The 23431-nt window shown below is 44.2% G+C and overlaps 1 protein-coding gene across 1 annotated transcript in view; it reads left to right on the plus strand.

The window, feature by feature from the left end:
• ATP9A (ATPase phospholipid transporting 9A (putative)) overlaps positions 1-23431 on the plus strand; it is a 47417-nt gene that overhangs the window by 18199 nt on the left and 5787 nt on the right. Inside the window, exons 10-26 of the mRNA XM_015882050.2 lie at positions 1488-1564; positions 2187-2347; positions 3086-3228; positions 3775-3887; positions 5230-5442; positions 8736-8897; positions 13461-13553; positions 14391-14474; positions 15238-15408; positions 16979-17077; positions 17186-17275; positions 17367-17511; positions 18149-18213; positions 18943-19098; positions 20192-20256; positions 21054-21162; positions 22437-22494. Coding sequence (XP_015737536.1) covers positions 1488-1564; positions 2187-2347; positions 3086-3228; positions 3775-3887; positions 5230-5442; positions 8736-8897; positions 13461-13553; positions 14391-14474; positions 15238-15408; positions 16979-17077; positions 17186-17275; positions 17367-17511; positions 18149-18213; positions 18943-19098; positions 20192-20256; positions 21054-21162; positions 22437-22494 — 2004 coding nt within the window. The remainder of the gene's footprint in view (positions 1-1487; positions 1565-2186; positions 2348-3085; positions 3229-3774; positions 3888-5229; positions 5443-8735; positions 8898-13460; positions 13554-14390; positions 14475-15237; positions 15409-16978; positions 17078-17185; positions 17276-17366; positions 17512-18148; positions 18214-18942; positions 19099-20191; positions 20257-21053; positions 21163-22436; positions 22495-23431) is intronic.

Below are 23431 nucleotides of genomic sequence, written 5' to 3' on the forward strand. Positions count from 1 at the left end.
AGTCCATCCTGCTCTGGGGCAAAACCCACCCTCCTTTCAAGTATGAGTAAAGCTATTTGTACAGATATCTTTGAGAATATCCTTCAGATACTGTTGTCATTTCAGCTGGTGAGTACCTATGACCTATAGCATGTCCATTTTTGTTTCTCCTATGGCAGCAATCAATAGCATGTTGCAGTTTATTTCTGCAAGGAAAGCCTGTAAAAAGAAAATGTGAATATCATTTTTCCTCCTCTGTAAGCAAATGCTGTGAAGTCATGGTGCTGCCATCGCTGGGGCAGCCCTTGCCTGTAGGATGGAGCAGGGCTATGTGACTGTCTCCATCTGCTGCTGTGGTAGGAGGGTCCAGCTCTGACTGTTAGTAGCCGTGCCATCTGCTGATTTAATGGCAGTGATCTTACCCCTCCTGCCATCTGCCCATAGTGATTTGTTTTGTTTTTTCTTTATTATTATCTCCAAAGGAATGTTGCTCAGCGTTTTTAGTAACCGCCTCTTTTGAGTTAATCTTATTTAAAAATGATACGCTTTCAACTTGTTAAAATTCTGGTCATTAATGTCAGCAGCAGAATAGTGGTGTATTAAAAAGGCAGTGTATCGGCGACAGTGCTTTGGTTCCCTTTAGTGGTGGTTTTATCTATTTTTATAGACCTGTAACATTTTCTAGTAGCAACCAGTGCTGGCAATAGCAGTTTTTAAACTCATGACTGCAGCTGCTTTTTGCAAAGTCTTTATGAGAAAACTGTAGAAAAACAGTGGTGATAGTACCAAACCATGTTGTATGTCTGCAGGAAGAAAAGGGAGAAAGGTGTTTCTCTCAGATCTCTAGAAACTGCAGGACACAGCATTAAAATACATGGGCTCCCAGCAGCTCCATCTGTTGCAGTAAGGTGGGAGTTGGTATGATTCAGCTTTCAGTAGGAACAGCATTTAAAGGAATACTCAGCTAAGATATAGATTTTAAAATAAGATTATTCTATCTTTAAAGCTTGTGGAATTTGTTGGTTTTACTCTGATTGTGGCAAACTTCACCAATAAGGAGCAATCATATCCCAAAGCACCCATTTTGTGTTGGAGTAAGGCATACTTTAGCACACCTAAGTGGGGTTTGAAGGGGTGGGAAGAAGCAATTAATCCTTCCTCCTTCTCTGCTTTTATTTATTTATAGTGAGTAGTGACAAGTACCTTCAAAAGCTGGGGGAGGGTCATGAAAAGCCAAGCCAGCAAAGCATGCAACTCATCTCTGCATGCTCCTCAGCTGCATCAAGTCCAGCCATAAGGGCAGAGTGGTTGGAGACTTGCTGACTCCTCGTTGGCTGTCCTCTGTTCAGCATCTGTGATTGCATGGATTCTTCATTTCAGATAACTCACCTTTCTAGTCCTCGTTACCATTGCTTTAGGAGCTGACCTGCTAGAAGTCAGTTTTAGCTGTGAAGGCTATGAAGCAGAGGTTGTACTTCTTAGGCTGATGCATGTTCTGCTTTGCTTAGGTACTGTTGTGGGAGTTGTCCTCTACACTGGAAGGGAACTGCGCAGTGTGATGAATACTTCAAACCCGAGAAGTAAGGTAGGGTAAGGAAGCAGTAATATGATAACTAAAATTGGCAGTAATTTGTCATTAAACAGAAAAATAAGCCCATCCAAGGACAGTACATACATGCTTTAGGGACAACGTCAGGTGAACAATGATTTATATTTTTCAGCCTACTCTTTAAGGTAGTTACTATATCAGAGGTTGTTGTTGTTTTTCTTTAATTTGAGCCTGTTCTTCATGTACCTGCTCACTTTTTTTAACACTAGTAATGCTGATGACTTACATGGTTATAATAAAGCAGTCCCAGGTAGAATGGGAAAGCTTATTTTGCTGTGTTCTGCTGTAGCAAAGCTAAGATAGGGAGTGGGGGTGTTTATACAGCCTGCAGCTTTTGACAGCATGAGTCTTTTCTTGGCTCTTCAAACATTTCTCAGCTTCCAAGAGATGGAAATCCGATTTAGTAGGAGCTCTTATTTAGCAATCTGACAACAACATTGTTTATAAATTCAAATAAGCTTGTAGTGTTTTAAATAAAAAATAAACGTTGACTGGTGAGGAATAACTCTTTTGAATACAGGGCCTCGTTCCTTTTTTGAGTATTAAATTGAGCTGATGACTTTAGTGTGGCTGGAATGTCTTGATTTTATTTCTTTAGATTGGTCTCTTTGATTTGGAAGTGAACTGTCTCACCAAGATCCTGTTTGGGGCCCTGGTGGTGGTCTCACTTGTCATGGTGGCCCTTCAGCATTTTGCTGGCCGTTGGTATCTTCAGATCATAAGATTCCTCCTCCTGTTCTCAAACATCATTCCAATTAGGTGAGTCAACTACTAGTTCTTCCCAGCAAGATACCACTTCCTTTGCATCCTCTTCCCTGCTTCTGATGTGGGCAGACACGTGAAGTCTTGTGTATTCCTCATTTGACAACCAAATTTAGAAATAGAATTGCTGTTTGAACATAATAGTTGCTTTGTTGTTCCTGCTGAATTGAAGAGTTTTTGTCTGCCCACTGTCTGTGCGCCCTAGCGTAGGCTGCAGGTCTGTGTTTTAAGGCCCTGCCACCGTGTTTGGACTGCCAAGTTACTCTGATAAGAACAGAGGAAAACATAGAGAAGGAGAGATACTTATACAGCATAGGACCCAAATGCCTTTAGGAAGGGACTGAAATTTTAATATTTAATTGCACCAAATTAATAAGCAGATTGTTATTTTCAGCGTAGGTCAGGGATTCATTTTGGTTCCATTTTTAACCTGCTGTCCCTTTATCAATTACAGCGTCCTTACTTGTCTACATTCATCATCCTCACAAATTATATCTGTCCTTCTCCATGTAATGCTGTCATATATCTTTCTGAATTACAGTACCAGTGCAGCAGTGCGTACTTCTCCCCATCTGCTGCCCAACCGCTCATTTTGAACATCCTTCTCCTCACACTCTTTGGCAGTTCAATTGCAGCATAGAAGCCCTGTGCTTTCATTACACTGTGGCAATTCATGATGATTTCTTTCCAGAGTTTTGCTTCAGACACACTTTTTCTCCCTTTGCTCCTCCATAGTTTGCGTGTGAATTTGGACATGGGAAAAATTGTCTACAGCTGGGTGATCCGCAGAGATTCCAAAATCCCTGGGACCGTGGTTCGATCCAGCACTATTCCTGAGCAGCTGGGGAGGATATCCTACTTGCTTACAGATAAGACAGGTATTTATGTAGAAAATACTGCTTTGAGTTGTGGTGTCTTGTTGTTTGGCTTTTGAATTGTTATATTAAACCCCAAGTTGAAGGTAAACATTAAAAAAACCAAACACTTTTAGAGTTAGTTTTTACAGCAGGATGAAGGTAGCCTGTGTGTATGGGCAGAAACATGCCAGCAGTCTGCCCGCTGCCTTCCTTGCTTCTTAAAGATGAGCTGATTCAGGGAACTAAGCTGTAATCCAAAGCTTTGTCCAGCATAAAAAGCCCTGCTCTGTTTGTTCCCAGAAGCTGTTTTTAGTTCCAGCAGGACCTGAGCTCTGCCTGCAGCGCTTCCTGGCACTGACTTTTGGGTGAACAATCTCATTCTTACTTACTGGTACAGGGATGTGCACTGTCACCTTTAGCCCCAGCCTGTGCTGAAAGCCTGGTGCAGTGATCGATCCAACTTCTGGACCAGTTTCTTTTGCATTTGAGATACAGCGAGGACAAGAACATGCCCTGCGGAATAGGGATGTTCGTTCACATTCCATGTTGGTGCTGCTTCTGTTGCAGGAACTCTTACGCAGAATGAGATGGTCTTCAAGCGACTTCATCTGGGCACAGTGGCGTATGGCCTTGACTCCATGGATGAAGTGCAGAGCCACATTTTCAGTATATACACACAGGTAGAATTAAATTGGATTGTTTAACTCTTTATTCAAAAACTGGTTTTCCAGGTCACCAGGCTAGCGATGAATTAATCTGCACGTGCTGTGTCCTGAGGTCAGACTGTAAAATAGTGTACTTCTATGTAGTTATTCACCACTTACAGCAAACACAGCATTTGCTTCACTGGGAAATTAACACAAGATTACGGTTACTGTATTAAGTCACCGTTTGAAATGCTGCCTACAGGGGAATTAATAAAGGAAAAGAGGAGCCATCAGGACTCGATAAGCAGGAACAGAGCACTGTACTTAAACAAATTAAAAGCAAACAACAAAAACGACTAAACAAACCAAAAAACAAAAACAGACCAGATTTATTTTCTGTCATTTCATACTCAATCTCCAGAGAAAACTGGACTACTGGTTAATTATTTGCCAATGTTTTCAATATGTGTCGAGAACGTTTTGATGGCTGACTGTCCCGCTCTGAGGACAGTGCTGCATGTCGATCTAAATGCCCTTCAGCACCTCCAGGAGTTTACTGTGTTCGGTGTGGTCAAAGCCTGTTGCTGCAGCGCTCATAAGCTGCAATAGTAAATCAGAAAATCTTGTGTGCTGTAATCACTGCAGTGTGGAAAGTAGCACTTGGCCTTACACTGAAGGACGTGTCTCATGAAGCAGTCATGGTTATGGAGTGAGATCCCCAGTGACGGGAAGCATTTGCAGGCAGTGATTCATTTGGAAATGTAGTCCTTATTATTTGCTCTTATTTTTACCACGTTGTGGCCTTTGACCTGGAAGTGAAACTTTTGTCCTCTTGACACTAAAGGTTAACAGAGCAGGAAACCAGATTGCTGCGTCCCCTCTTCCACCAGGATAATTTAGTAATTGTGCAATTATCTGACGAGTCCCACTCTGATACTAAAAATAGTATTAAAAATTAAACGAATGCAATTAAGATTTTCTGTCCATAGAACTCATCTGTTTTCTGTTTCCAGCAGTTCTGTGCTCTTGCACATGGAACCCAGCTGAGGCACTGATGTTCTGTGGGGGCACAGTGGTTTCACCAAGTCCTGTGCCTTTGGCCTGGCACCCATCGACACTGGGCAGATCTGTGTCACCGTACCCTTTCCTCATGTATTTTATAAAAACGTGGGTGATCTTGTTGGGCATACCTTCCTCCATCAGCGACACCAATAAACGAGTTGCTGGTGTTCAGAATTACAGTGCACAATGAGCACATTTCATCCCGAGGATATAAAAGTTTGCACAGATCACATATTATGTGGTTTTCATTGAGGTTAAGTGTTGATCAGAGTCATTTTCTCTGCATTGAAGCTCTGTTCTCCTTTCCCATAAGCAATCTCAGGAGCCGCCCGCTGTGAAAGGCCTTGCCTTGGCCACCAAGGTGCGTAAGACCATGAGCAGCCGCGTGCACGAGGCGGTGAAGGCGATCGCGCTCTGCCACAACGTGACGCCGGTGTATGAATCCAACGGGGTGACGGACCAGGCTGAAGCTGAAAGGCACTACGAGGACTCGTGCAGGGTGTACCAGGCCTCCAGTCCTGATGAGGTCAGTTTGTGGAGTTCAACTTGTGTTCCCACACTCGTCTTTTGTCCAGGGTGTATTTTGTTTGTAGGTAATCACTGCAGTTCCTCTGGCAAAGGTGGAAGCTGTGCTGGGTAGCCCATCTGTCTGGGGAGGTATCACTTCCTATGTGGGGCAGCACTGCAGGATGACCCACATGAGCCAGAGGTTCACAGCCTTTGGGCTGTGCTGTGCCATCTTCCTCCGGCTCCTGGTCCAGCCGGGGCTGTGCGTGGTGCTGCAGGAAAAAAAAAAAAAAAAGAGTTTTCTATTAATTTATATAATTACTTGTGCTCTGTACTTTTGGAAGGCTGAAGTTTTCTGCTTTCCATAAGAATCCTACTGAGAACGCCCATTTGATGGATTCTTCCATTTATTGCCACAAGTAAAACAGACTTCCCTCCTTTGGCATCAGAAGAGAAATTAGCATTCCTCATAGTTAGAGGTGAGGACTTGTTTGCAAATAAATGAATTAATTGGCTAAAGACCCCGAGTTGCCAGTTTTCTGAAATGTGTGTGTAAGCACTGAAAGGCTGACACAGAGCTTCCATGTTTGGTGCCATTCAAAACATTCCCTGTGGAGTTTTTTGTCCCCAGGCTGGCAGTTCATTCATTTCAGGTCGTGTATCTTGCCTGTATTATGCAAAAGCTGCATCTCTGCTTTCCCCTGTTCCACTGAAGTGCCTGTAGTGACAACCAATGCTTGGCCCTCCCTGGCCTGGGAGCTGGTGAGATCCTCGTACCCGTAACCTGGGTCTGTTTTGCTTACCTGCTTTTCTCCTCCAATGTGTCGTTCCCCCCATGAAGGCAGCTTTACAGAAAGGAACTGCCTTTGGATTGAAACGAGATCTGAATGATTTCCAGATGGAATTTTCTGCATTTGAGGGTTTTTTGTTTCTTTTTCCTGAAACATTCACCAGATCCTCAGTTTATTTACAGAGAAACTATGTCATATATATGTCAGAGATTTTTTATTTTTATTGCATTATTCTACCTTTAAATATTTATGCAGCAATTTGTCTCAAATGCCAAAGGAATTACTGTTAGTTTGTTCATTTTACCACAGCACAATGACTAATCTTTCCAGTGTTTTAAGTTTTATTTTCCCTTTCTCCAAATGTCTTCAGTGGAGAATTGCAGTGTGTTTGGAAATCAGATATGCTTTGTTGCACTGAAGAAATCTCTTCTGCGGGTCTTAGATACACAAATATTGTTTAGATGTCCTATGTGTGTGTCACTCTAGATGGTGCAAAATGCAGGATCAGCACAAGTCCTTGAGAAGAGAGCGATGCTGTTAAATAACATTCCCTGTAGGGGAATGACTTTGGGCTCTGGTTAAAGGCAGCCTTTGAAATTCTATATCAATAAAATATTACCATGGCAGGGAAGGTCAGTTTATGAAATGAGTACAAAAACTTGTATTCTCTTTACCTTAACAGTGAGGGTAATTTCTACCAGTTGGCACAGGATTCATTTCCTGTAACAGAAAGCAGGATTTCCTAAATTTGTTTCCTGTGCACACTGCCATTTAGAAGTCTTGAAGTATCTGTATTCAGATATCAGTTACAGCCTTGGGGCTCTGCATGCGTGTCAGTTGTAGCCATACAGTAACTAACAGGGGAAATGAAATAGATATAATCTGATCAGAGATAAGAGTGCCTGAGATTCCTGGGCAAACAGTCTTTGACCCTGACAACCCACCACAGCTGCCAGGACATGAAAGGGTGCTGTGATCAATGGGCTTCTGCCTGTTGCCTGTATGCCCAGGCAACCCTAAAAGGGACGTTTGTAGAGAAACTCATAGCGCAGGAGGATCAATTTGTCTTCTTAGAATGAAGCTTATTAGTCAATATTCACTTTGGTGGCTTGGATAATTCAATTATCAGAAAGAGCAACGTTGGGGGGATAGTGTGCTGTGCTGCTGTAGCTGCTCTGGTCTGTAGTGCACAGATCTGTGTCTGACCTGGACGGGACAGAGCTGCAAACTCCCGGAGTGCACTCAGAGATGAACTGTATCGCTTTTCCTCTGGGGTTACTCACAAAGCAGTGCGGAGACTGGGAGGTGGTGAGTTACAAGGGGTCAGCCCCACATCCCGAGTTGGATGTGCTTCACCTGGAGGGCTACTGAGGGCTGAGAAATATGATGTGCACAGTGTAGCAGGGATCCCACACTGCTCTTCCCATCACTTTCCTTTCTGGAGGTTCAAATGCTTTCTGATGTAGGATTGGAATGAGATGTTGGCAGGAGGGAGGAAGGGGGTACCTGGAAGAAAGTAGCAATGGAGATGCCTTAATAGCCTGAGTGGGGAGCAGAGATTTGTGTCTTCTGCCCATGCTGGTGAGCTGTAAATGTCTGATGAACGTTTAGTGCCACATATACTGAGAGTGTGCTTGTGTAACATCACAATGCAACAAATTCAGTCATTGCTTATTAACCAGAGCATTAGAAACCTGTGCTCCGTTTCTGCTCTGGGAGGTGGTGAGGAGGATTATGTGGCTGTGCACTGTAATGCACTGAGGATGTCTCAAGGAAAGTTGAAAAAGAACCTCAGTGATCCTTTGATTTGTTGCAAATGTTGTGAATAAGCCTACAAAAACGTGCTAACATAAAGATAAATCCTGATTCAAAATGACATAAAAGCCTTTAAGGACAAAGCCTAATCAGCTTATGGTTTTTTGCCTGATTATTTAAGACTAACTTGAGAAATATATTTTGGGTTGTTTTTTTAATCCTAACAGTAGATGAAAGGAACTCAGAACACAAAGGATTGATTGTCCAATTAGACCAACTGCATTAACTTCCTTAATAAAATCCTGAGTTGATGCGAGTATTTATAGATTTAATTTCTACCTGTATCTAATGATTTCCCACAATAAACGCCATTTACACCTAAGAAATTTTGGGTAATTATTAAGTAAAATTAGAGCTCCAAAAGCCCAAGGAATAATTATCCTTCATTCAGCAGCAGCCCTGTGCCCAGTGCTCTCAAGCTTTGCAAATGTCACAAAATACTACAAGGATTTTACAGTGTTTGTCTGTATAAAGTGTCCCTTGATCTTTTCATCGGGCTGCTGATACACGGGCTCGTGTCAGCTGTGCTGCCATGCTGAAAAAAGTAGAAAGAAACAATTGATGTGTGGAGGGAAGTATTTCTCTGCTAAGAAGTGACAGTTAGGCAGCTTTTTTTTCACTTTCTGGCTCAATGAATGGGAAGGGTTTTAATTCATAAAGTGTAATTTCGGAGCTAGATTACAGCCTGCTCTGCCTTCCCTCTCAGGTGGCCCTGGTGCAGTGGACCGAGAGCGTGGGCTTGACTCTGGTGGGCAGAGACCAGTCCTCCATGCAGCTGAGGACACCGGGCGGCCACATCCTGAACTTCACCATCCTCCAGATCTTCCCATTTACTTACGAGAGCAAACGCATGGGAATAATCGTCCGGGTAAGTGGCTTCAGCAGCGCCCTTCTGTCTTTGTGACTGTCCTGTGAGTGCACTGTGGGGGGGTTCGGTGCATTTGCTCCTGATGATGGGGAAGCGCTGCCCACACCTCTGCTGGCTCCCATGGCAGGAAGCATTTGATGTAGCTGCAGGGAGTATGGTGGTGTTTTTTCCTGAGCTGGCAGCTCGAAACCACGCTGAGAATGCTACATTGAGTTTGAAAATAGCTGAGTGGAGGCAAGAGGGTGCATCAGTGCAGGTGGGTACGTTTAGCAGCAGGCAGGCGCTGCGGAGGCTGAATGTGTGCCCAGCTGAAATGGTGCACGTACCTTCGTCATTCTGTCTGCAAACACAATAGGAGATCAGACTCTTAGAAGCTCATTACCTTGGAAAGAAAAAAGAAGAAAGTGTGGGTGTTTAAAAAACACTAGGAATGAATTGGTGCCATTATTGTTATTAGTTTTCATGATAGTGCTACTGATTGGAAGTTAGGAAAACGAAGGAGCCCAGCTGAAGTGAGCCACTTCCATTCTCCTGCAAAGCAAATGAGAGGAGGCAGCTGAAATATTTCTTTTGCAGATAATTAAAACATCCTTGTTATTTTTACTGAAAGCACAGACGGATAATTGGTGTCAGGAATTTAAAGTATAATATTTAAATAAATGATTTGCCATTTCACTTCACGTGATCCACAGCCTTGTTATTTAGAGTAAGTAAGTATGGGTAAGACTGATTTTTTTGCCTCCTCTTGGTTTGAGCTAAAACTAGATTGCTTCCTATTTATTTTGGGGTATCTGGGAACAGGGTGTAAAATTATCTTCTGCCTCATGTTTAAGGTACAGCAGTAGTAGGAATCACCTTTGTTGTTGTTAGAAGCAGTTGCAACCAGTATCTCATACGTGGGCTTCCTATACAACAGATTTATCTGGTTCGTTTGTGTTTGTTAGCCTCATAGACCTGAACTTCTTGGGAACTCAACCCCTGTCAGAAACTGCACCATGAAGGGATGATGTTGTCATGTTACAGAGCAAGTGGTGTATTAAATGTTTGAGTCTACAGCCCCAGCTGAATGTGTTTGAACACAGAGTCCCACAGATGTGCCATGCTGCATGGGATAGCTGCCATGAGCAGCAAGTGCGATGTCTGCAGGTGGATTGTATCTTACAGTGAAAGTGATACAGAGACAACAGGTGACCTTTTCAAGTCCTAGAAGAAAAAGATGGGTGATTAATGCCCTTCCTCACACCACGGCTTGTAATAAAGCACAGACTTTTGTTGTTGTGTCAGAGGTGTAAGAAGTGGGCTGAGCATCAGAACCAGAGAGTGTTTCATTAAATTGTGTGTTCAGCAGAAAAATACGAGATCTGAAATTCTTTCTTCTCTATGTGGAAAGGTTCCCTTTTATCCCCCCCTTTATGTATGGTAAAACAATAAGATACAAAGCGGAGATTTGAAGCTTATGCCTTTTGGGATAACTGTTAGCTACATTCCTCTCATTTAGGAAGAAAAGGTTTCCTCCTGTGCATTGCTGTGTTTAACAGCACTGCTGAAGAAAACAGCAAAGCTCCCACTGCTGGTCAGCAGGAGCAATGCCAGGGCCAGAGCCGGTGTCTGTAGAGCAGGTTTGTGCTGTGAGCAGAAGCACTGCCCGCCCTTTGTGCTTGTTAAATGCCTTCATTTTGCAGCTGGTGAGCTGCTGCTGTGCTGTTATAGCAGCCCCCTCTGCACCCCATGCAGAACCAGGGTTTGAGGAGCAGGTGCTGACTGCCTGCAGGTTACCCACCTTGTTCCCATGTGCTCCAAAATACTGTCTTAAGGCAGTTTGCATTAAGAATAGTTTAACAGTAACTGACAAATAAAACTATTGGATGTACATGTGTACATGTGTAGGCAGTCATGTTGGTTCTGATCCAGGGCTTGCAAGGTGGTGTGAAGTGTCAAGGAGACAACAGCAGCAGAGTGCTGGGAGGGGGAAGAGAGCAGCTGCAGGGCAAGACTTCACGCAGAACTGCACCAAGTAGGATTCAGGCGGTGGTGTTTTCTGCTCAGCCTTACAGCTATCGCCCATTATTAGAAACTGCCATTTTTCAGCCAGCAGGAGCCATTGTGAGTGCCCTGCCAGGCTTCCTGCACGACTGGGGTCTGGGGTTTCAGTAAGTGCTACATGCACAGTGCTGAGCAGTGTCACAGAATCCTCGCAGGGAATGCAGCTCCTTTGCTGGTCCTGTCCTCTCTGGCCCTCACAGAAAGATTTCCTCCAACACACAACTCTTAGTAAATAAAGCAGTCGCTGATAGTGAAAACAAGCAGCAGATGTTGCCTGGCTTGGGATATTTTTGCAAGGTCTGTTTGTTATGTGTGATCAACTGTCATTTCTGTAGCCGATTATTTCAGTTCTAAGAAGTCCTGTTTCAACAAAGCAGCCGCTCTTTGCAGTGCTATTTACTTACTTATCTTCTTGTAAGGAGGCCTGTTTGTTTGACCACAACTTTTTCCATTCTTCTTTCTCTTTGCTTTTTTTCCCCTTACCCATGTGGAATGATCTTTGTTGCAAAGCAAAGATAGTGCTATTGTCATATCTGGAATTGAGAGAAGCCTTTGAACTGCGGCCAGAATCAGACCACGGTGGAAAAAGATGCTTCTCCAAAACAATGTAACTGGCAAATCTCTGTGTGGATTTATAGTGCGATCTCACCATAATATGAGAACGCAGTAACCTCCTACTGAACTTGCTGAGAGGAAATGACTAATGCAAGGAGATAGCTGATACAGTATTTATATTGGACAAAGCCTCTCAACTATCTTAGCCAGTTCTGCAGCAGGGGAAGTGGAGTCCTTATGCAGTTTCCTACAGAGATGTTGTTGGACACTTGTAAATCAAATAATTGAATAGATACCCCCTTACCTTTACCTCTGACAAAAGTGTGTTGTGTTTTATTTCAGTACCTTCTGCTTGGTTTGATAGTGGTGCTCATTTTGCTTTGGGGAGCTGGGAAGTATGGCTGCTGGTACATGAAGGCTGAATGCTTCAGGGCTTTGAAATGAATTCTGAAGCTTAATTGTAAGAATTGTACTCGTGAAGATCTTTGAGCTCGGTTAAAACACTCAGTAAAGGGTCTTTGTTGTCTTTGTCCACTTAATTTTCCCATCCAAGACACCTACATTTCCTCTTTGGATTTTTAGTGCCAGCATCAGGTGTCACTTTTTCTTGCTGTGGAAGTGGACTCTGTGTCACTGGTGCCATGGGACATCAGGCTTTCACCTGCTGACTTGCACTCTTTGTGTGGAATTGGCATCATCACCAGTTTCAGTAACAGCAGAACGAATTAATGCCCATATTACACAGCGCAAAAATGAAAGAGCATTTATTATGCTTTTAAAAATTATATTTAATTTTCCTCCTTTGTTCATGGCTGTGTATTTCCAGACCTTCCTGAGCTTTTGTTTTTGTGTGTGAAGTTTATTTTCCTCCTATCCCTGGTGGCTATCTTGGTTGATGGAGCGGTTTGTTTCTTACTCATTGTTTTGTCTCCTTTGAGGAAATTGCCAGAGTTTCCATTAGCTTGTAATACTGATAGCTGTGACCTCCTTTGGTATCTACCCGCTTAGAAGGGATTTTTTAATTTGTGGTAATGTAAATAGGCTTTGCTTGCAGCCTGCAAATGACTTGTATCAGATAAGGCAGGCAGCAATCTAACCTTTCTGCAGCAAGCGTAAACTTTAATTATGCCTATGCTGTATAATGTAAAGGAGGCAGATTAGAGTGACTTTCAGTCTGTTAAGCCTTGTGTGTCTGTTTTATTGTTTCGATAAGTATGAAGCAGCTTTTCGGGGCGAGGGCCAGAGGCTGTTTGAAGGCACATGCTGTCAGCATCACATGTGGCTGATTAAGAAGCTGATCATACTTGGCCAAGAAGGCCAATGGTATCCTGCGGTGCATTAAAATGAGGGTGGCCAGCAGGTTGAGGAAGGTGGTCCTCCCTCTCTGCTCTGCTGAGGCCACATTTAGAATGCTGTGTCCAGTTCTGGGCTCCCCAGTCCCTGAAAGATGGATCTCCTAGAAGGAGTCCAGTGGAGGGCCACGAAAATGGAGAGGGGTCTGGAACATCTCCCTTATGATTAAGTGCTGAGTAACCTGAGTCTGTTTAGCCTGGAAAAAAGACCGAGGGGAATTTGTTAAATGCTTATGAATATCTGAAGAGAAGTGGGGGGCAAATGGATGATGTCAGGCTCTTCTTGGTGGTGCATAGCGATAGGATGAGGAGCAGTGGCCTAAAACTTGACCGTAGGAAGATTCTTTACAGTCAGGTGATGGAGCACTGGCACAGGCTGCTCAGAGAGGAGTTGGAATCTCCTTCTATGGAGACACTCAAGACCCACCTGGACCCCACCTGTGTGATCTATAGTAGGGAAATGCTTTAGCAGGGGAATTGGACTCAGTGATCTCCTGAGATCCCTTCCAACCCCTGAGATTCTGTGATTTTGTGAAATATTCCTTACTTGCCTTTCTGAGCCCACTCAAAGTGCTCCAATATTGCCCCAGCTTTAACTCTTCTGCTTCTTCAGGATGAGTCAACGGGAGAGATCACCTTCTACATGAAGGGAGCAGACGTGGTGATGGCTGGGATCGTGCAGTACAACGACTGGCTGGAAGAGGAGGTACGGGGCAGTCTCTCTTAGTACAGGGGTTCCTTGTGTAAGTGCTTTTCTCCTACCAGGGCAACACCTGGCAAAGCTTCTGTTGTCATTGTGCCACTAAGGGGACAAGTGCTAAAATTCCTGTAGGCCAAAAGATCATATGTGCTGGCAGTTCAGTGGGTTAGTCTTTGGCCAAACAAATACCAAGTAACAAGGAAATTGTGTGGCAAGTTCAACCTACTTAGTGCAGAGTAATTTCCATCAATAAAGTGGATGTTGCTCAAAACTTTTTGCCATCCAAGGTCACCAAATGTGTCATGAGCCTGGCTCTATGTCTGGATTTATTTCAGACTGAAAAGTCTAGTTTCTAAACTCTGTTTGGCAGCTTTGTGCTGGGATACGTGCATCAGATTTGCAGTAATGTTGACACACAGTTTGTAGCAGTGGCTTTGGTTACTGGTTCTTTCCAGCCCCACACCTCGACATTCACAGAAATAATGCATTGGCCTTATTTTACTGAGTTTATGGCCATAGATTTCAAGTCATCAAATCAAAGCTATGTGTTCTTAGAGGCAGAGCAGACAAAATCAGTGGGGCTGTTTTTTGCTGCAGTGATATGGCAGAGGGGACAGTTTTGTTTCTGATCACTGGGATAGATTGCAAACCATTTCAGATCTCCTTTTTCTCCTTTTGAGTTTATCATGCACTTTATCAGATGTTACAGACTTGCTGGGGTTGCTCAAATGGGACCGTTATTTTCTTAACCTGCTATCTTGCATTGCAATCTCTGAAATGCTGTGCATAAATCATCTTACTTGAGATGCAGTTTATGGTTTACAATGTGATTCTTCTTTCCAGTGTGGTAACATGGCTCGGGAAGGCCTGAGGGTTCTTGTTGTAGCCAAGAAGTCTCTCACTGAAGAGCAGTATCAAGACTTTGAAGTAAGTGTCTTGTTTTTTCTGTTTCATTTTCTTTTTTAAACAAATAATGGCAGAATTGGCTCTCACAGACCTTTCATGATAATGCTGCCTCTCATCTCCCTAATCCTTCTGCTAGAATTGCCATTTTTCAGTGTCTTGCTGTTCTTTTAATCAAAGTGACTTTAAAAGTGATATGTGGGAAACTGGATCCCATCCAGGAACGTCCCAAACAGTTCCCCATTCCTGCTTTATAATCCTCTGTGCTGACATGTTCTGCAGATCTCCATTATTTGTTAGCAAATAGTGTTTGCTTGGGGCAGGGTATTGGCTTTTAATTTGCGTTGTTGCATTTTGAGACTGGGGAAAGCTGCAAACATCCCACATCCAACACAGCCAGGCTTTGTGCGTGGGATCTGTTAGATGGGCTCCTCTGGGCAGGCAAGATGTGAAGGAGAACTGCAGCCAAACACAGAGATGAGATGGCAGAAAGGTTTAAGATTCTCTGTGACCCTCATCTGGGGAAGTGTCAGTCCCAACAGCCACGGCTGGGCCCTGAGGTGCTGGGGGTCATTCACAGGCTTTTCTGTACATGCCAGAGCAGAAGAACGCAGACAGACTACCCGAAACACTTATTCTGTAGCAGCACCTTGTGCTAAAGGGACATTACAGGAGGTGTCTCTGAATGACAGCTAAGAGATTGCTTTGGGGTGGTGCTGCCTAGCTCTGTATTGCACGAAAATCTGAGCTAGCTGTTTGAACGTGGCTTTGTCTGCTCTGTCCTCAGGCACGGTACGTCCAGGCAAAGCTCAGTGTGCACGACCGCTCGCTGAAGGTAGCCACGGTCATCGAGAGTCTGGAGATGGAGATGGAGCTGCTGTGTCTCACTGGGGTGGAGGACCAGCTGCAGGCAGATGTCCGGCCCACTCTGGAGACGCTGAGGAATGCTGGCATTAAGGTCTGCATAACCCACCCCTGGCATGGGCACCTGGCCCCTCTGAGTCTGCTGTCCTGCAGGCAGAAAATGGGAGCAGTTTGGGGCTGTGCTGGAGTATCGAGCGGGTGCCCTTTGTGAGCCGGACCAGCGAGTCTGGCTGATGTGTTTGTGTGCAGCTTTAGGTCCAGAACGTGCTGGAAGCGGGGGCTGCTGCTGGGCCGGGGCTGTCAGTGCTGCGCAGCAGCCACTGGAGGGAGCGTGAGCCACGAGAATGACGGGCTGGGGACGCGTCCGGCTTTTCGGGCTCCTGCGTCTGATGCGGGCACTGAAAACCCGCACCCGCCGGTGGGGGGTCCCTGCTTAGTTTTCCTCCCCGAGAACCTGTCGTTCAGATCCCGGGGTCGCAAAAGGGTGAAAGGATGGACTGCCTTCAGATTTGAACTAGAAGAGTCAGTAGAAAGTTTGTGGTTTTTTTCCTTTAGCTTCTCTACTTTTCAGTATCAAAGCAAGCAAAATCTTGAGCAGTGCTGTGAATCCAGCAGCAGGGCTGTGCTTGGGGTTTAGTTTGGAAGTGGAACTCCTGGCTTAGGGACACCTTCCAGGAGTGTTTTCAGTTTGGGGCTGTCCCCATGAGCAGGAGAACCTCGATCCACTCGCTGGGCACGCAGCAGAGAGCCGAGCTGCTCAGCAGTGCTGTGTGTGCCTCCAGCTGGGAGCTGGGTGTGGGGCTCACCCTGCAGTGCCTCCAGCTGCTGCTGGGGGTTCCTTAGCACAGGGCACGCAGGAGGTAAATCACAGCTGGGGGCAGGCTGATAATTCATCTAAGGGACTGTTCTGCTGAGATCGAATCATTGCCCAAGCTAAAATTACTGAGCCAATAAGTGAGTCTCTGTGTGTTGCCTTGAAAGTGTAGGAACAGCCCTGCAATAAAAAAGGCAACAGAAAACAAAGGAAAACCAACCAGCAAACTGACATATTTACTGTATGGAGGGAATTCTGTGCCAGATCATAGCAGAGCATTGCTGCTTAGTATGGCTGCTGGCATTGCTTTCTAAAATCCCCCCCTTGCCAGCATGAAATAAAAGGAGCAGTGTTTGTATATTTATGTGTGTGTAAAATAAAAAATATTAAAGAAGAATACAACAGAAAACCTTAACGCAAAACCAAGTCAGTCTGTTCCAGATGCACACATCAGCAGTGAGCTAACCCCAGTTGCATCATCCGCATTGCAGGCAGGGCCGTGAGGGATATTTCTGCAGAAGGGCCTGTTTATTTCAGCACATAAGGAATGGTCGGGGTGGGACATGTGAACACACACGTTCATGTTCTTTCGATTGCGTTTTGTCGAATCTTGAAAAACTGCAAGTGGAGAAATGCTTTATGGAGCTGGTAACCTCTTCTGCATTTTGGCCTCTTGAAATCTTTATTTTTAATCAGTGAGAGTTTTCTTGTGCATGTTAAAATAGGGCTTTTTTTCTTTTTTTTAGAAAGAAAACGTGTGTATGTGTATCCTAAGAGTCCTTTCCTCTAGATGTCCTGCAGACGTGGCTCTGAGGTTCTGTGCTTAACACAGTGCATACTTGGGTTTTAGGTGTGGATGCTGACAGGGGATAAGCTGGAGACAGCCACGTGTACAGCAAAGAATGCGCACTTGGTGACACGCACACAGGACATCCATATATTCAGACTAGTGAGTAACAACCACGTGCCCCAACCAGGACACCCAATTCTGGGATGGGAGGGAGAACTGAGGCTGCCCCGCAGAGCAGCCCGTCCCTCACATTGTGTTTCCCTGCAGGTGACGAATCGTGGGGAGGCTCACCTGGAGCTGAACGCCTTCCGCAGGAAGCACGACTGTGCGCTGGTCATTTCAGGCGACTCTCTGGAGGTAGGGCTGCACTGCACGCTCCGTGTCTCACGTCTGCTAAGGAGCGTTTGTGGAACAAACGTCAGTGATGCTTCTGCTCTTTGTGAATCAGGTGTGTCTGAAGTACTATGAGTATGAGTTCATGGAGCTGGCGTGCCAGTGCCCTGCCGTCGTGTGCTGCAGGTGTGCTCCAACACAGAAAGCCCAGATCGTGCGTTTGCTGCAGGAAAGGACAGGCAAACTCACCTGTGCTGTAGGTAAGGGCTGCAGAGGAACCTGAAAACAGTTTTGTCTTCCTTCGAAAGTGAAGAGTTTGTAGTTTAGTGTCTGTAGGGGCATCTGTAGCTGTGGTTGGTATGGCTACATGCAGACAGAGATTGAATTAAGAAGTGCGTTTTGGCTGCATACACATGCAATTAGAGATCCTTTATTCTCACCAGGGATGAGTGACCATGTACCTGTAGCAATGGTGTCATCCCATAACCCTGGAAATGCTGAGATAAGGAGCTTTTTAATCTGTGTGTGGAGGATGACTGATACGATGAAGATTTGCATCTGGGGATGCACTGATGTTTGGGGTTGTACCTTCGCACAAGAGAGTTTGAGCTTCATCAGACACAGTGCTATTGTTAATGTGAGCTCTATGGCAGCATCGCAGGTAAAGTGGTGCACCTGCCAGACAATTAACTCCTCACTGACCTCCAGTTCATGTGGGTGGAGCAAATGACAACCTTCTGAAAGAACTAAAATTCCCAAGTGGTAATTTTAGATCCCACTTTTGTTAACAGAGTTCAGTCTTTCTTCTGGTATTGCAGCCTGGTCCAGGCACCTTTGATGAGGCTGAAAGTCATCTTTGTAGCTAAACTACCAATTAATCCATGCTGTGACCTGCAGGTGACGGAGGGAATGATGTGAGCATGATTCAGGAGGCGGACTGTGGTGTTGGAGTTGAAGGAAAGGTGAGATTTTCTTCCTGCAGCAATTCAGAAACTTGTTAGCAAGGAGCTCTTAAATGAATCCTCTGTGCAAGAATGTGAGAAGCTTCCACAAGAGTAACCCGTGAACCCCTGGGGAAGTCACAAGCAGCTTTAGCAGAATTAAAGTTTCTTATTTGATTATTGGGAGATTCCCTAAGCTTGGACCACCATGTGAACTTTGGGATTTTTAGTCACATGTAGGTGCTCCAAACACCGGGGTTACGATTGCTTTAATAGTATGCACTCTACACATGCAATTAAAATGGGCTGTATTACTTTAGAAAGCCCCAAGTTAGAGCTCCAGTTCCTGCATGTGGTGTTGTTCCAAGTGAAAGGACTGGATCTGGTGGTGGTAAAGACTGCTTGCATCATGCCAGACACTAGTATTGAGGGAGCTGCAGAGCCTGAGCATTTGTGTTCAGAACCAATGGGGTTCAGAATGAGCGTGGTGTTAACATGTGTGTTGTGGATCATAATGCAGAGGGTTGCTTATAGTCGGAGGCCAGGATTCAAATGGGAATTCTTTTCATAGTACTGCTCTTTGCTTAAAGGCTGTGGTGGAAAGCAGAAATGCTGAGGTAATGTTCTTCCCCACCTAACGTGTTGCACGTTCTCATGAAATTCTGTCATGATAACTTAGTAGGAGTAATATATTTCTCTGTTACCAATAATGAAATGATCTGACCGTGCTTTACTTGCTGTTGTACGCAGGAAGGCAAGCAAGCATCCCTTGCAGCAGATTTCTCTATCACTCAGTTTAAACACCTGGGTCGTTTATTGATGGTGCACGGGCGGAACAGCTACAAACGGTCTGCAGCTCTCAGTCAGTTTGTCATCCACAGGAGCTTGTGCATCAGCACAATGCAGGTGAGGGCACGTTGTATGGGCTTCTCCCTTGAAGAGGTGGCCAAAAAATGTCGAAAATGAAGGTTGTGTTTTTCAGTTGGAGTGCTGCTATTTCTTATGAACATTTGCATGGGTTGGAGGCTGTTACTTTGTTATGAAAGCACACAGGATCTTCGTGTAGGACAAACATCAGGAAGTTTTCCAAAACTGGACAAACAGTACTTTGCCTTAGGAAACGCTGCTGTGTTGCAGCGTGGTGTGGTTGCTTAGTAATGTTATGAAATACTGAAGATCTAAGGGAGGACAGTTCTCTTAAGGCCTGTGCTGAGAAAGTGCACTGATTTCCAGGTGTGTTTCAGGTCAGGACTTCAAATAGTGGGACCAAGGGTAAGCGCCTGGCTGACTGGGCCTGGCCTGAGTCACAGTTAGATGGGGGCTGTTCTCCAGGACGTGTATTCCTGTGCCATGGAGTACAAACACGTTCCTCAAGAGTACTAACACGTTTTAGTAAAATACTTGAGCTTTTGAGATGGCTCGTTCTTCCCTCCCATCCTTTTAGAATAAACATGTTGGAGGCAGATAAGTGGAAATGAGAGACTGAAACTCAAGAGGACAATGAAGCTGCTTCAGCAGCAGAAATGTATCCAAAACTTAAAATCAGAAAACAAACCAATAATTTCTTTAACTGACAAAAGATTAATCCTGAACTCATTGGAGTTCGTAACTTGTATGAGTGAGCGCTAATTGTTTTACACTGTAAAGGCATCGTCCAGGGAGGGAGGCAGGAGGAAGTTCACACCTGTCCTTTATGGCATCAGGACAGCTTTGGTCAGAGCTGTGGGCTCTGGAGGAGACTCTTTGTGTTCTCTTCTCTGGAACTGCATTACAAAATGTTTTCCACGTCCAGTTCTCCAGTGTTTGCTATTAAACTTAGATTTCATCCAAGGTTTGTGGGAATAGAAGGGGTTGATGTTACATTCTTCTTTGTCTCAGGAATTTGGAGAGCTTCCTCCATGTACTTTTCAGTTTGAACAGAGTGTGTTCTTAAGCTGCTACATGAACTGCAGTATTTAATGCCTGAAAAGCTTATTTCTATTTCTTTTTCTTTTTCCAGGCTGTTTTCTCATCAGTATTTTACTTTGCTTCAGTCCCCCTCTACCAAGGCTTTCTCATCATTGGGTGAGAGCTCATGTTTTACTAATAGTGTGGAAAACACGTGCATAGTGATGGATTTGGGTTAATTAATATAATACGCAAGGTGTGCACATCTCTGTTCTGCGTATCTCACAATACTGCTTTGGAAGGGTGTGATCCACTCCCCTCTCTCTGCTCCTCTGAGCTGAGCAGAGACACCAACAAAGTGCAGACACTTTTAGAAGCCTTTTCAGGAGAGTGTCACGTTCAGAAGGTCAGACAGTAACAGCAGTCCTTGTTCCAGGATGAAGTCCTGGTGAAGAGCAGGGAGGTGGTCACTGTGGGCTGGAGCTGTGCAGTATGGAGAGCCAGCACCCAGCAGTGCCAGCTGGGGGGCAGCTCAACATCTACAGCAGGTGGAATTGATTGCTTCAGTGAGCTGAGAGATGCCATTAAAATACACTACTGTTGCACTTGCAGTCCCATTACTTTATAGGCTATAGCATGCTTGATTAAAAACAACCCAAACCAGCACATATATCCCCACTTCCTACTGGTACAAGCAGAACTCAGCATGAGCTGTAGAGTGGAGTTCAGGGTGGAGACAGGTCTGTCCTTGGCTTTGTTAATAAACCTATAACATCACTTGCAGTACTCGAATCTGATCTGCCTATGGATGTTTCTAATCACAAGCTATTCAAAAAGCAAATCCTACAGGTTTTTCCTGTGTTTTATAGTACATCCATTAATACTTGGATACTGTATTTCCATTCTCAACGTTAGCATTTCTGTTTGTTTATCTGGAGTTTAAATAATTTATCAGTCTTCTACCTTCTTCTCAGGTACTCCACAATTTACACCATGTTTCCAGTGTTCTCCCTGGTCCTGGACAAGGATGTTAAGTCTGAAGTTGCAATGTTGTACCCAGAACTCTACAAAGATCTCCTTAAGGTAGGAGAGACTTTTGTTTGTTTGGATTGAGGGCAAAACCTGATTTTGATTGGAAACTCTCTGAACGTTTTAAATCAAATGTGTGATCAGTAGGTGTGGGGCTCAACGTTAGAAATATGTATTTTCAAGCAAAATTGTTTTAAATGGAAGCTTGAATTAACAGATACAGATTTCTGTATGGTTTGTTATTGAATGCTGCATGAAATACAACTTATTGAAAATGGATGGGAAATAATAGTTGCGTTCAGTGGGAAATTCAAAGTAAATAATATCATTGATTTTTTTCAAAATAAGGGAGAGGAGAAATTGCGGTGGGGTCTGCACTATTCTGAAGCCAGAAACAGGGATAGTGGGTGTGAGTGTTGGATCCAGGTTGGACAAGGGAGGAGGTTGTCATGCAGCTCCCTGGACTTTGCCTTCAGGGTCATCTGAAGGGACCTAGAAATTTGGTTGCTGTGTGTTTTGTCGCTGCTTGAGCATGAAGGACAGAGGTCCTTCTCAGACAAAAGAAGATTTATCTGGTACTTATGTAGATAGATCAGAAAGATAAATCTTGTCCTTGGTTCCTTTTTTTATTTTTGGTTTTCTTTTCTGGAAAATTTTTGGGATAGCTGGATATGTGGACTGGGAACATCTTTCTTAACTGGAGGAAAGGATGGACTGAGTCTTCAGCAGAGCGTTTCCCTCAAGGATTTCTGTTAAACAGATACTCTTAGAAACAAAGCCTGTTTTTCCAGCAGCCTGAATAAGTCTCCATCTGGTTTCACTTGTATGTTGTCTCTGATGTCATAAACCACTAATTCTCCAACCATCCTTAGGCCTGGTCTAAACACAGGGGGTTTTGTACTGGTATAGCTGTGTTGGCTGGAGAAGGTTTTTTTTAAAACCTATCTGCCTTCAATATGATGTGATTTGTGTGTGTCTAGAAGTACAATATTAATATCTCCACATTTGTGGATGCACACATCTTATATTTCCCAGTACAGTGACTAGGCTTGGGAGTCATCTTTGCATTGAATTAATTGCGTGTGCAGTGAGGAAGAGATTGTACTGATCTGTGCAAGCAGTGAGCATCCATGGTCCCAGGCCTCCTTCATGCATCATGAAAAATGAGAATAGAAAGGCAGCACCGCAGGGCTGCATGGTCTGGTTTGCTTTCTCTCCAAGTCACCCTCAAATTCTCTTTTATTAATTGGTAGGTTGATCTTTAAGTGAATGTTTGTAGCAGATAATGCCAACACAGCTTTGTCTTTTTTTTTCTTTCCCTCTCTTAGGGACGACCACTGTCATACAAAACATTTTTGATATGGGTCTTAATAAGCATCTATCAAGGTAAGAAATCAACTTCTGCTTGTACTTCTTCAAGTTCTAATAAATACTTGTTTGTATTGTGGGAAGTGAATTTAGCAACATTATCTGCTGAAATCTCATACAGTAGCACCCTGTGACAGAGTTAGCGCCTTCTGTTGCTGGATAAATATGATGGCAAGGCCAGGGCATTTACAGAGAACTCACAAGTGGTGGAGAGCTAAGGCCAGAGGGTGGTGAAGTGAGGGAAAGATTTATCCTTGAGCTAAAACCACTATCTCGTCGATACTTGGCCAAGGTGACTTCACTTCTGCTGCGCTAAATAAGTCGAAAACAATTGAACTGGTTGCTAGCAGAGATGAGACTGAATGAAAACTTGAGCAGCCCTAAATGTTGGAAAGTTCACAGCTGGATTTGAACTTTGTGGCTGGAGCTCCAGTCACTTGAAGGTTTTCCTTCCGAAAGGAGCCTAGTGTGATGGATGTTGGTGCGGATTACTCATGTTGTTAATGTGAGTTATTTGTGCAGGTGGCTGTGCAGGGCGTAGTGAGCATTCCCCAGCAAATCCAAAATAGGAGCATGAAACAATACATTGTTAATCGTGCTTTAGTGTGAACTCCTATTAGGGAGAAGTGTGAAGGAGGAGAGAACTTGGCTGAAGTAGGCAAAGAGAAGCTGACTTGAATGTACTTTGCTTCCATCTGGGCGCTGAGACAATGCAGTGGGTCTTAGGAATCTTTGATATCCTTTAGTTTCTGAGCAGTGACCAGCTGCTTTTCTGGGAGGATGGATTTTCATGATTATAGGAGTTACCAGCTGCCAAAATACTGTGTGTTCACTTCCAATTTCCACGTGTCTGTGAATATGATAGGCTATTAAAACAATCTGGGCAAGTGTGCAGTAACTTTTTTCCCTGTCTTATCAGTTGTCTCCTAAATAGTAACGGATCCACTGTTTTTCA

Source organism: Coturnix japonica, chromosome 20, assembly GCF_001577835.2.
Source record: "Coturnix japonica isolate 7356 chromosome 20, Coturnix japonica 2.1, whole genome shotgun sequence".
Taxonomy (NCBI): Eukaryota; Metazoa; Chordata; class Aves; order Galliformes; family Phasianidae; genus Coturnix; species Coturnix japonica.